Below are 13,086 nucleotides of genomic sequence, written 5' to 3' on the forward strand. Positions count from 1 at the left end.
GTTCACTGTTAAGAACTTCTACTTATTAAAGTTGCCATGCCCGGCTGGACATTGGCTATAATATAGTTCCAATTTTGACTATGTTCTTAAACTTTAAAGCATCTTAAATGCACCTCTATAGATTCAGTCATGCAGGTCAGATAGGAGTATAAATGTTTTTATTACATTACATAAAACATATGACCAATCATCAACAAAGTGCAAAGTTCAAGCTTGATCCATACTAAGTAAGACTTGGCAAGGTTCAGCATTCAGTTGCCTGCTCCTTACAGGTTTGTACTGCCATCCTCTGATGCAGCCACCTTCTGATATTGTGCGCATTCTGTGAGGTCGCCTGTGTCCAATTTCCTTAGAGGTCAGTACTGCCCGCTTCCATTACTTGCGCTTGCCCTTACCCTTGCCCTTGGCAGACTTCTTACTTACTGGCTCCTCCAGAGTGGCCAGTTTTGCAGAGAAGGTGTCTGCGCTCTCCTGCAGCTTCTCCTGCACAGAGGATCGCAGCTGTGACAACTCCTCACTCAGCTGGGCCCGTATGTATTCCTTCAGGGGTGCTGTAGGAGCTGGAAGACATGGGGCAGTGAAAGATCAGGAGAGGTTGGGCTCAAAACCAATGACCATAACCAAAGCAGTGTCTTCATGAATTACTTTATTAATTGATAGCCTTGAGATATCAGGGATTTTTCCTAGCTTGTTCTAGTATCAAGTTTGTGTGAAAGCAGCCTTTCGTCAGAACCTGCATCATATTCGGGTGTCACACCGGGGTAAGTGACCCTAGTCCTAAAAGGAGAATGTGATCTTTGCAGAGAAAAGAAAAATGAATGGACAGATGTTTCTAGATATTGTGACAATTACGAATGCACCACGTTTTTCATCTCACATTCTCTCCAGTTAAGTTTAAAACTCAGTGTGCCTTGTGGTATTACATTACTACCACTTATTCGCTCTTCCTCATTGCTGGACTAAACCTTGAGATTCTCCACCTCCGGAGACCTGCCCATTTAAGCCGAGACACTTTTTTTTTTCTTCTTAATTTAAAAACTCTTCCCCTAAAGGGAGGTTTGAGTCTGGGGGGTTTGGAGTATGTGTCTCCTGCGTTTAAAGAAATTGTGCAGTGTAAATAAAATGAAAATAAAACGATAATCAACTTTATTATTATTTTATTGTTTCCTACTGCAACAGCTTTGCGGGTGGGGCTTCTCTGCTGACAGAGGAGCAGGGGTGGGCACTTAGTAAGTGCTCATGAATGTTTGGCCGGCCGTCTTGTGCCACCCAAACAGACATTCGCACTTTACATGGTGTCCGCCCAGGCTGCGGTGGAGTACATGCCCACGGCGCTCAGACCAATCACAACGCTGATTTGCGATTGGCTTAGGGGAGCTTTTTGTTCTGGCCGGAGCAGAGGGGCGACAAGGAGAGATGCGGTGAGGAGGTAAGTGTATTTTTCTTTATCTTCACCCCCCCCCCCCCCAATCCATGCCAGTCTCTACTGAAATGTAGCCCCTTTTACTAATGTTTCCTGAAGACCTATACAGAGCTGTTTTCATCTCGTACATGTAGGCTTTTGGAATACTGCTGCAGCTCTCCTGGGACATGTATTGTATATTGGTTATCAGTCCTCTGTTTCTTTTAGCCACACCGACACTCTTACCCATCGATGCATCTTCAGATGGGTGAGCGGGGTGCAGCACACCCCCAACAATATCATCAGTTGGGGAATGTGAAGAAATGGGGTGTATCTGATAGAGACATCTAGCTGCAGATTCCTTACCTTTGAACTTCCAGGAGTCAAGCAGGATCTGGAAGATTTTTCTTAGCAGTACCCCTGCGCGCCGGTCTGTGGCGTTGGTCGAATCTGCGTCGTCGTCAATATAACCACCGCTCCGGCGCCCTGATGTCTGTTCTTTTCTTTCCGCGCCATAAGTGCCTATCCATTGAAGAGAACTACCCCCTGTCATTTTTGACAGACTTTTTTCAACTTTTTGCTGACTTCGTTGGTGTGTAGGTTTCCATGTCGAGCAAGAATACTTCAGGGTTCAAGCAGTGTGGTGCCTATCATCGTGCCATGTCGGTCACGGAACTCCATTTGGTCTGTCTGTAATGCCTGGAGCTCGATTGTGACTTCAAGTTGTGCTCCGACTGCTGGGCCATGGCGCTGAAGGCTTGGAGGGAGCGGTCCCTAAAGCTTCTCGCAGCCCAGCATACTGCACTGCGGAGGTCACCTCGTCTGTCTCTATCCCGGTCCAGGTATCATTCGAGAGGAAGGTCCGAGCACTGCTCAGGCGAATGAAAATCCTCTTAGTCGAAATCAGGTAAGAGACCACAAAAAGCACAAGAATTCAAAGCGTGCTTTGACTTGGCCCCGCCTGTCTAGTGATGCGTTCGAGGCACCGCTCTGCGGAGCGGGTGCCTGGGCCGGCTCTGTTTCTCCCTCCCTTTCCGGGGCCGGGAGCGACCCACGCCCAAGTGAAAGAATTTCATGGTGCCATGTGCACCATATTTGTGCCCCCTGAACCTGCTGGTGTGCCTTTGGGCCCCGCAGGCTCAGTAGACTAAGCGGCCCCCGTGGTTCCCATGCCGGTGGCTCCGGCCACAGCGCCACGACTTCCGAGGGGACCTGTTACGGGGTCCGGACCGATGCCGGGTCACCCCTCCACAGCGACCTTCCCCAGCATCACGTCTGCTAAGATCCTCACCAATGCCCACCGGCGGCACCTACACGATCCTCATTTCCGACGACAGAGCCGGTTGGGCATCCTCTGGCGCCTATGGAGCCGTACGGCTACATGCCGTTCGCTCTCTCTGCCCTATTCTGAAGGGTTAGGGATGGAGGAAGCTGATTGGGAGAGGGAGCAGGATCCCTTAGAAATGTTGCAACAACAAGATTGGCACTGGAATGAGGAATTGGGTGAGGCCAGTGGTCTGGACACCTCCCCCTCCTACGCTGGCTACAGAGGAGGGAGCTTCTTTGGCCATGCTGGTGCGTAGGGCTGTGGAGGTCCTTGACCTGCAGTTTCCTACAGTGACGGCCAAGACGAATGTCTTGACAAAGGTCCTGCAGCCTTGGGTCTCGAGTTCATAACCCCCACTGCTTTTAAACACAATCTACTCAAACGCCATCCTCATCTCTGATACTTACCTATGTGCCTCTAAGGGCATAGTGGTGACAGGCCTGATCTTCTATACAACCAGAAGAGCCCAGTGGAGAAGCGTTTTTACTGATATGCTTCGTTCCAAAGCTCTGTGTAAAACCCCACACGGGTACCATATTAGCATAATTCAGCCTAGTTTCCTCAATGCTGAACTGACCATCTCTCTCTACAATAACGGCAACATCCTTATTCAAGCTTCTGATATGCATTTGAATCGGTTTGACAGTATTTTTAATAAGATTAAAAATACACTTAGTAACCCTAATCCTGCCACTTCAAGTCATTCTAATCTCCCCATTACGGCTGTACCTCCCGCTTCCTCCCTTCCTGTCTCTGCTCCATTCAACCTGATCATCAACCCTAAACCTGCCAGGCCAAAGCATATTAGTCTCCATATTACTACGGAACCGCCTGCTACCTCACGCTTTGTGGGCACCCCCTCAACCTCTCTCATGTTGATCCGTTCTGATACCGCCCTCAACACAATTGAATGTAATATTTCCAATACCAACCATGCCTCCCATCTCCTAGTACCAGCAACTCTAATCTGATTGCTTCTCCTACCCTGCACACAACTTTAAACCCCAGCACCTTTCCTTTGAACCCTCTACGTCCTTCCTCCTCCTCTACCTCAAAACCCATTGCACAGGATACTACCTCAGGGCCCCCCTTTCCTTTGACCCTCCTTGTCCTTCCTCCTCTTCTATCTCTACATCCATTGCACAGGATACTACCACAGCTCCCCCCTTGCAACCTCAAAGGTTTTCTCCTCAAATCGATGCTTCTCAACTGCAGATCAGCAGTGAAACACGCAGCGGATATCTCCAAATCTGTGTGGGGGGGGGGGCTATTGCCTGCATCCATCGTTCTAGCCTCGTATTGAAGCAGACTCCTAATGATCTGCTGTCTGCCTGTGAGCTCCTAGTCACTGAAATTTGGAACAAGGGCAAGATTGTTTGCTTCACACAATCTATCGTCCCCCTGGGGATAACTTGTGTTTCTTAGAGCAATTGATGGAATCCATCTCTGCTTGCTCGGCCCTCCACCCTAACCATATCTTCCTCTGTGACTTCAACCTTCACTGGACTGACACAAATGATCCGCTAGTTTGCTCCTTTAAGGCTTTTCTCTCCGACCTCAATTTCATTCAGGCCTTATATGGACCCACCCACTACAAGGGCGCTACCCTTGACCTTATCATTGCTAGAGATCACATCATTCAACTTGATGACATTGTACCCAGTGATTGGTCGGATCATCACCAAATCTCCTTTCACATTCGGGAAAAAGGTATTGCTCAGACAAGGTCAACCGCTCAAAAACGAACAGCTGGCTTGTAATCTGAGAGACATCAACATCTCTAATCTATCCAACTTGAGCAAGAATCTGCTGGAACCTTCCCCTGACATGAAAAATTTGGAAGAGTTGACAGATCACTACATCAAATCTATGTCCAATATTATCGACTCTGCTGCTCCGAAGCAACTCAAAAGGCTACTGTTCAAACAATCCAAACCCTGGTTCAATGGTGCCCTTAATGATGAAAGTTGCAAACTGAGGCTCTCTGAAAAACGTTGGAGAAATGCTCCCCCCACCTCTAGTCTCAAGCAGTTCAGGAAGATGAGAAGCTCATATTACAAACCTATTCGCATTGCTAAAACAAATCATCTCCGGGCTCAACTAGACAGTGCTAAAAACTGACCCAAGAAACTGTTTGATATCATCAAACAACAGGCTAACCAATATACCAATCCTATTCCGGCAATCAAGACCTCTGGACCCAGTGAGGAGGACTTCTCAGTGCATTTTTCTGAAAAGTCTAGGAGTATTGATCGGGAGCTTCAGCGTGCTGCTATTAACCTGATGTCTATGAGCGCCTTGGGTTCGGCAGTACCTTCAGCAGTGTGCGCTCTACTATACCCCACAGAGTTCACTCCCAAAAACAATGCCTCCTGGAATTCCTTCCTGCTACCTTATGGGGAGGAGTTGTCACATTCCTTGGCGTCCCTTAAACCATCCAACCATTTCAGTGATCCTCTTCCCGCTAAGTTGCTCAAAGATCTCAACGCGGCCATTCTCCGTCTCTGGTTCAGGATCATCCAACAATCTCTCTTACAGGGGAGGATTCCAGACTGCTTCAAAATGGGGCAAGTCACACCCATCCCCAAGAAGCCTACTGCAGACCAAGCGGATACCAATAACATCCGTCCGATCAGCAGCATCATGTCTTTAGCGAAATTGCTCGAGAAATGCATTCACACACGGCTTTGCGACCACATTGAGAAATGTCAGCTCCTAGACAGGCACCAGTCAGGCTTTAGAACAGGAAACAGTACAGATACAGCTCTAACTCACATTGTTGATGACGCCTTGAGGGCTCTTGACCGAGATGCTCCCTGTTTTCTAATCCTTCTGGACTTGTTTTCTGCATTTGACACTATCAGACATGAGAACTTGATTACTCTTCTTCAATATAGAATGGGGATATCTGGCCATGTCTTAAATTGGATCGCCTCTTTCCTGCATAACCTTACCCAAAGAATCAAAGTCAACCAGTCTCTGGCTGCCAGTACCCCGGTCTCTCTTGGGGAACCTCAAAGATCTGCACTCACGCCCACGCTCTTCATTCTCTTCATGGAACCTCTAACTGCCATTCTGAACGGTGCTAGCATTTAGTACCATATGTAAGCTTATAACACAACTGTATTTGAAGATCTCCTCTCCAGATGACCGTAAAACTCTGAATGGGGCGCGTAATCATCTGTTACTAAATACCCTCAAAACTGAATTTCTCCTGATTACCCCCCCCCCCCGCAACCACTCTCCCCCTACGCAAAACTGGATCAAAAAAATCTCATCACTCAACTGCACCCCTCATATGGTGGACTCCGCTTGTTCTTTAGGCGTCACTCTGGGCAAATTCCTAAACATGCAAGGGCACATCAGTGCCACCATTAGGAGTGCCAGTCATCAGCTCAACACTCTTAGGAAAGTCAAACCTTTCCTATCTCCCGAAGACATCCAGTCAGCAATCTAATCCTTAGTTATCTCACAATCGGAATATGTTTGGTGACCCTAGCTGGGCTTCCTAAGTCTAGGTTAGCTCCGCTAAGAGCTACTCTGAATGCCTCTGCCAGTCTCATCACAGGCTACAGAAAGCATGATCCTATTACACCTGACTTAATTCAACTTAACTGGCTTTCCATTGAAGCAAGGATCTGCTTCAAGATAGCCTGTCTGACACATAAAGCTATACACTTTAATACCCCCTTTTACCTGGCAAAAAAAACTCGAGCTCTCTGGTTCCAGTCGAAACTTGAGAAGCTCCAATACCCTACCACTGAAACATAAATTTAACAAAAAAAGAACTCTGGGTTGGCTCCAAGAATTAGGAATGCCCTTCCGACAGAGATCAAAGCTAACCCCTTGACTGCTTCATTTAAAAAAAAAAAACGGTCAAATGGCTACTATTGGATGGACTTCATCAGCAATAGCCTCGATGACATTTGATATTCACTTCCTTCTATTGCTTCACAATCATTCTTCTTTGTGTTTAGAAATGTATTTTGTTGTCCTTTTGACTTGGTCCTCTGCTAAAATTTTACGGCCCCGTCTAGTAGGGCTGTTACCTGTTGATCACGTGCTACTTCTTCTTCTTCCCCTTGCACCCCCATTTACTTTTTATGTTTTAGGTACCTCTTATATCTCCTTTCTCTTCATCTTAACGGGCTGAGGAGGGGACTAGGCGGACATACCTCTTCTCTGCTGCTGGGGCCCTGACGCTGTTTGTTCCTCCCGCCGCCGGTGATTGCCAGCTTCACGGCTGCTGTGGGGGGTGACTACAGTTCCCAGCAAGCCCTGCGCCAACATCCTGCACCGCCCACCCACTTCCAGGACCAGCGCGCCCGGAGGCGCATAAATTGCGGTAGTTCCCACTAAGGAGTGGGGACTTTCTCTTCATCTTAACGGGCTGAGGAGGGGACTAGGCGGACATACCTCTTCTCTGCTGCTGTGGCCCTGACGCTGTTTGTTCCTCCCGCCGCCGGTGATTGCCAGCTTCACGGCCGCTGTGGGGGGGGGGGGACTACAGTTCCCAGCAAGCCATGCGCCAACATCCTGCACCGCCCACCCACTTCCAGGACCAGCGCGCCCGGAGGCGCATAAATTGCGGTAGTTCCCACTAAGGAGTGGGGACTTTCTCTTCATCTTAACGGGCTGAGGAGGGGACTAGGCGGACATACCTCTTCTCTGCTGCTGGGGCCCTGACGCTGTTTGTTCCTCCCGCCGCCGGTGATTGCCAGCTTCACGGCCGCTGTGCGGGGGGGGGGGGGGGACTACAGTTCCCAGCAAGCCCTGCGCCAACATCCTGCACCGCCCACCCACTTCCAGGACCAGCGCGCCCGGAGGCGCATAAATTGCGGTAGTTCCCTCCGCGTCGCGGATGTGCGTGGACGCCGGGCGAAACCCGGGGCAGTACGAGGCTGGGCTGGGCCACAGACTTTGGTCCTTGACTTTTTGAAAACGCCCACACAGAACTGGGTAATAGAACATTTTATCATTAGGTCTTTTATCTAGGGATTGTTATTGTGCCCCATTTGCTATCTGTTTGCATGTAGGATAGTGTTTTAACATAAGTGTATTAAGGGATACTGGCAGCTCCCAATTAAGGCTTTTTTTGGTTTTTTAACCACAGAGTTGGCTGTATGCTTATCTAGAGATGTCTAAAGTTAACAAGGAGAACGCACGTCCTACTTCAGCTACCCTTGACAATTATCTCGTTAAAGTAGTCGACAAAATTATTAAGAGCGCTGCCAATCCTTGGGTCGGGGAAGTACCTCTGCCCCATTACCCAGCGCTCCTAACTCATCTATCTCCCTGTCCACCAAATTAGGGGATGTTAGTGATAACTTGGAGTTTCCTGCACCTTCAACTACGGTTACCCATGTAGAACTAGACCCCAACCTGATTTCGCCAGAGTCTTCCCATGTATCACCAGTTCCACGCTCTCCTGCTCCGAGAGCCCAGAGAGTACGAAGATGAGGGGTTTAGGTAGGATAACGCTTCCAAAATGGGGGGGGAATCATAATAAAAAAAGATCTGACCCCCCACCCAAGTGTGTTGTTAGTGACCCAGGTACAGTAATTAACAACTCTCAAGTTAAATTAGACCCCAAGCAGCTAGAGCTCCTGATTAGCATTATAGATGCAAAGCTTGATAAAATTATTAAACTCTTAATGGACAAACTTGATACTCTTTCAGGGGAAGTAGAGAGGTTGGGAGGCCGTTTGAATTCACATATTGGGTCAAAGGTTAGCCCAGAAGAATCTATAAAGGTCAATGGCCCTGTAATGGAGACCCTTAAGATACCTAATGGGGGTTCATGTCCAGTTACTGTAGTTGTACCAAACCCAGTGGTGTGTTTAAGTACTCCAACTAAAACTGCGACAGTGGTTAAGCCAGGGAACATCGAAGCGAAGTCTAAACGATATGGATACCCGACACCTAACTTACCCCCGGATTGTGCACCATATGTGGTGGTTTTAACCAACGTTCCACCACTCTCGGACACCGGGACTCGCAGTAACCTAGAAACCCATGAGTCCCTGAAGTTTAAAACTGTGGCCTGGCTTAACCGAGAGTGCGGTTTCCCAGTAGCTTTGACCGATCAAATTCTAACCACTACCAGAGCCAACTGGATTGGGAACTCCCACAAAAGTATTAGTGGTGATTGTGTAATTGTTAACCTTAAAAATCCCCAACTTGCTACTACAATCTTGCTCAGAGCCACTTCTCGACCCCTGAACAACCAGGGAATCTTACTCTGACCTTTGGGATTTTTCTATCAACATTCAATTGATCAACCCCCCAATGGTTTTAGAAGTGGTAGTGGCTGTGCCTCTAGTGTGCCCAGTAGGTTTGAGTTGGTTACATCCAACCGGTTTCAACCCTTGAGCGGTTTAGACTCTAATGATTGACTGGTTCTTGATGAGGCGCTGCTTGAAGTTGGAACAGTATTCTGTGGAGTAGAGTCAGAAGGAATTACTATAGGGCCCCCAGCTAATGTTAGTGTGCTTCTTGACTGTTGCCCGATATCCAGCTTCGTGGGTGATGCTGAGGGAGGAAGTGGGGTTTTGCCTGTAGTAGGCAACCATTGTCCGAGTCCAAGCTTTTTTAACCACGATAAAGTTATTGAAACATCTACTGGGTCCTCGAGTAGTTTTCTAGCCAGCTGGAATGTTGCGGGTTTAGCTTCCAAAGAAGATAGTCTGCGGTGGTTAGAATTTATCGACCTTTTCGATATCTGTTGTTTCCAGGAAACCTGGTGCAAAAATTTCTCCGGTTACAATGGTTTTGTCTCTTACCAGTTACCTGCTACGGCATCTACTTCCGGTAGAGCTAAGGGAGGGCTTCTGGTTTTGATCTCTATCAAACTACCCATTATTGTCAAAAAACATGTCTTAGTGGGGGCTCACTCCCAGATTTTATGGCTTTCTCAGGAGGACGGAATAAATATTCTTTTAATTAATTTTTATAATAATATCTTTGACAGCACCAGGCACCTGGTGGTAGACGCACTTGGTAGTGCTCTAGTTGATATTACAGCGGTTTCAAATGTTGTGTTTGAATATATTCTGGCAGGGGATTTTAATATTGCAGTATGTCCCCTCTCCAACCATTGTACGTGTGGGGTCACAAACCGCTTTGGGGATGCGGATCTCCATTTCCCTCATAATAAGTATGGGGAATCCCTGAACCATCTCTTAGCGGCACATGATATGGAAATATTGGTCAACGAAAAGAATGATCTAGGTGAGAGTATTCCCACATTTTCTGGGAGGGGGGCAAATACTGTTATTGATTTTATCAGTTTGTCATCGAGCCTTGTCCCATGGAGTTTGGCACCTAAGGTCGTGGATATAATGCTTAGCGACCATAACTGTATTACTGTTGAGGTTACGATATGGAATAAAAACCCTGTACCTGAAACGGGGGTTATAGCCAATATTGAACCACATAGACCAAATGGTTCAAGGTTAAGATGGAAAGGCGACAAAGCGGAAATGACGTCTGATCTAATTATTAATAGCTGCTTATCTGAAATTATTGAGATTCTTGAGCAGGCTGACGTCACTGCCAATTCTATTCAACACTTTATTAGAATTAATTCCATCATTGATCAAAAATTTACCAAATCAGCTGAGCGTAAGTCCAATCAGCAAAGGGGATGGTTCAATCATGCTTGCACCCTCGCACTCAAAGAGCTTAAAGATGCACTGGCAACCAAACCCAGAGATAGGAGCCAGGTGTCCCAGCTTAGATTAAATTATAAGATTACAGTTAAGCAAAGGAAGACGGAGTTACAACACGAGGCCTCGGATAAATTGACACAGGCTGCTGAAAGGAAAGACTGTACACTATTTTGGGCCACTGTTAACTGTCCATTTTTAAAAGATGAGAAGGTACCAGAATTAACATCTACAGTCAGTATGGAAACATGGATTTCCCATTTTTCTATAATTTTTGATTCGGATAAAGCCATGGGTAACCATTCTGACTGTTGGCCCATTGTCCCCTTGGACATCAGCATCACCGAGGTCTTGGATAGCATCGGTGCAAGCAAAGGGGGAAAGGCTCAGGGTCCCGATGGGGTGCCCATCGATGTTTATAAGTTAGTCCCGGGGGTATGGGGACCCATGCTGGTTAAAGTTTTTAATGCAGCAGTTTGTTTTGGGGTACCCCCAACTTGGGAGGAATCAATTATAATTCCAATATTTAAGAAAGGAGATCGGGGGGACGTGAAGAATTACTGTCCCATCTCCCTGCTGGATTCCTCTGTGAAAATAATGAGCCGGGTACTTTTGGTCAGGCTGGAAGAATGGGCAGAATCCAATGGCATCCTGGCAAACTGCCAGTATGGGTTTAGAAAGGGACGCGGGACGATTGAGCAATGTTTGAATCTCGAACTTTTGATTGGGAAATACACCAGGCTAAGAAGGGCTCTATTTATCTCTGCTTTGCAGACTTGAGTAGTGCTTTTGATATGGTGGACCATGCAATTCTCTGGGCCAAGTTGATTGAAATGGGGACCCCTGAGGGTATTGTCTTTTTCTTGGCACGACTCTGTCAAACTACGTACTAGCGTACAATATGGTTCTAGTGGGGAGTGTACCACCAAATATTTGATCGGACGGGGCATAAGACAGGGGTGTGTTCTTGCCCCCCTGCTCTTTACCCTTTTCATTAATGAAGTGGACTCCGTCCTACAGACGGTAGCGGCAGACGCCCCTAGAGTTAGTAATATTAGCGTCCCGGTATTACTATATGCGGACGATGCCGTGTTACTGTCCAGGACCCCGATAGGCCTTCAATGCTTAATGGATGGGTTTTCACAGTTCATTAAATCTAGAAAATTAGTGATTAACAAAACCAAAACTTATACCATGGAGTGTGGGCCGGGGAAGAGTAAGCCCCACTCTTATTATATAGATGAACATATGGTCCAACAAGTCAATAATTTCAGTTATCTTGGTATCACGTTTTCCAAGAATTGCAGTTGGGCCAGCGAGCATATAAGTGTTAGAGCTAAGATGGCAAGGAGCGCTAATGGGGTCTTTACTTTTGCCACTAAATTAGGGGATAAACGGATAAGCGATATGCTTAAGATCTTTCAGTCACGATGCCTCTCCACCGCCCTTTATGGGGCGGCGGTTTGGGGTTTTGCCCCGGCCGGGAGCTTACAGGTGGAGGAGAATGTCTTTTTAAAAAGACTTTTGTGTTTGCCCAAATCTGCTTCTAATGACTTAGTCCATAGAGAACTTGGTATTCCATTTCTGAATGATCTGATCCTCCTGAGGCCATTATTGCTGTGGCGGTCAATTTGGCTGAAAGAAGAGACATCTTTAACCTGTTCGACGCTTGTGACGGAGCGGTTCCGTCACGTGCGTCGGTTGCGCTGTGCGCATGACGGAACCGCTCCGTCATGGCCCCGCCCGCGCACGGAATCTTCAGCGCGGCGCGGAAATCCGCACCGCGCTGAAGGGGTTAAACAGAGCTATTATTAATGATTGTCTCACTGTTGATAACCATTTAAAGATCCCATGGATTAAATATATTATCAACAGTTTCCAGGAGATCTATGGCCTTGATATTAAAACTGATAGATATGGGGCTTCAGAAATTCCAAAGTCAGAAATGAAGCATATCTTTTTGATGTGTAAAACTGCGAGACGGGCCTGTAATACTGGCATTCTATCCACCTGTGTGCGTTACAGCAATATGAATGAAATGGAGGGTTATCAACCTTATTTGACCCAAGTGACCAGAGTTTCGCATCAGTTTGTTTTAACTAGACTAAGAATGGGGATTGTGCATAATCTGGTTGCTTTCCCTTCCGTGAACAAGCAGCCTGTTGGTCCCTGTCCGGGTGATAACTTGTCAGCACAAAGCACTACGCACTTTCTCTTGCTGTGTCAATTATATGGGAACTTCCGTAAAGCCTTTTTAAAACCCATTTTTGTTAAGTTTGGTGTCAGGACTGTACATGATTCCATGAAATTGCTCTTTAATCTGCACCACCCTGACATTTGTTTTTTTACTGCTACTTTCTTATTAAAGGCTATCAATGTTAGGAAAAGTATAAGTTTTTAATTATTTATTCTCCCCTCGCCTGTATTATGTCTTCTTTTTAATTATCAGCTGTTTATTGTGATTGTAATCGAACCGTTATTGTATTTTATTATGTGTGCTTTTATGGACATTGCTTTTTTGTTCCGAATAAAGCCTTATGAAATGAATGAATGATCTCCTTGTTGTATTGCACTCGTGCTGTTTCCTCATATCAACGTAAGCTTTTTATTTTGTACAGCGCTCTGATACCCGTCGCACTTTATAAAACTTTTCAAATAAATGAGGCCTTGACAGACGTCCTTCTGGGGAC

At 46.7% G+C, this 13,086-nt stretch overlaps 1 protein-coding gene across 1 annotated transcript in view; it reads right to left on the minus strand.

Annotated features, from left to right (window-relative positions):
• Window positions 1-282: 282 nt before the first annotated feature.
• The window catches only part of CFAP119 (cilia and flagella associated protein 119), a 123,225-nt gene continuing 110,421 nt past the window's right edge, over window positions 283-13,086 (minus strand). The window contains exon 9 of the mRNA XM_085618459.1: window positions 283-560. Within this exon, the coding sequence (XP_085474585.1) occupies window positions 376-560 (185 nt within the window). The 3' untranslated portion in view covers window positions 283-375. The remainder of the gene's footprint in view (window positions 561-13,086) is intronic.

Source organism: Triturus cristatus, chromosome 7 (genome assembly GCF_964204655.1).
Source record: "Triturus cristatus chromosome 7, aTriCri1.1, whole genome shotgun sequence".
Classification (NCBI taxonomy): Eukaryota; Metazoa; Chordata; class Amphibia; order Caudata; family Salamandridae; genus Triturus; species Triturus cristatus.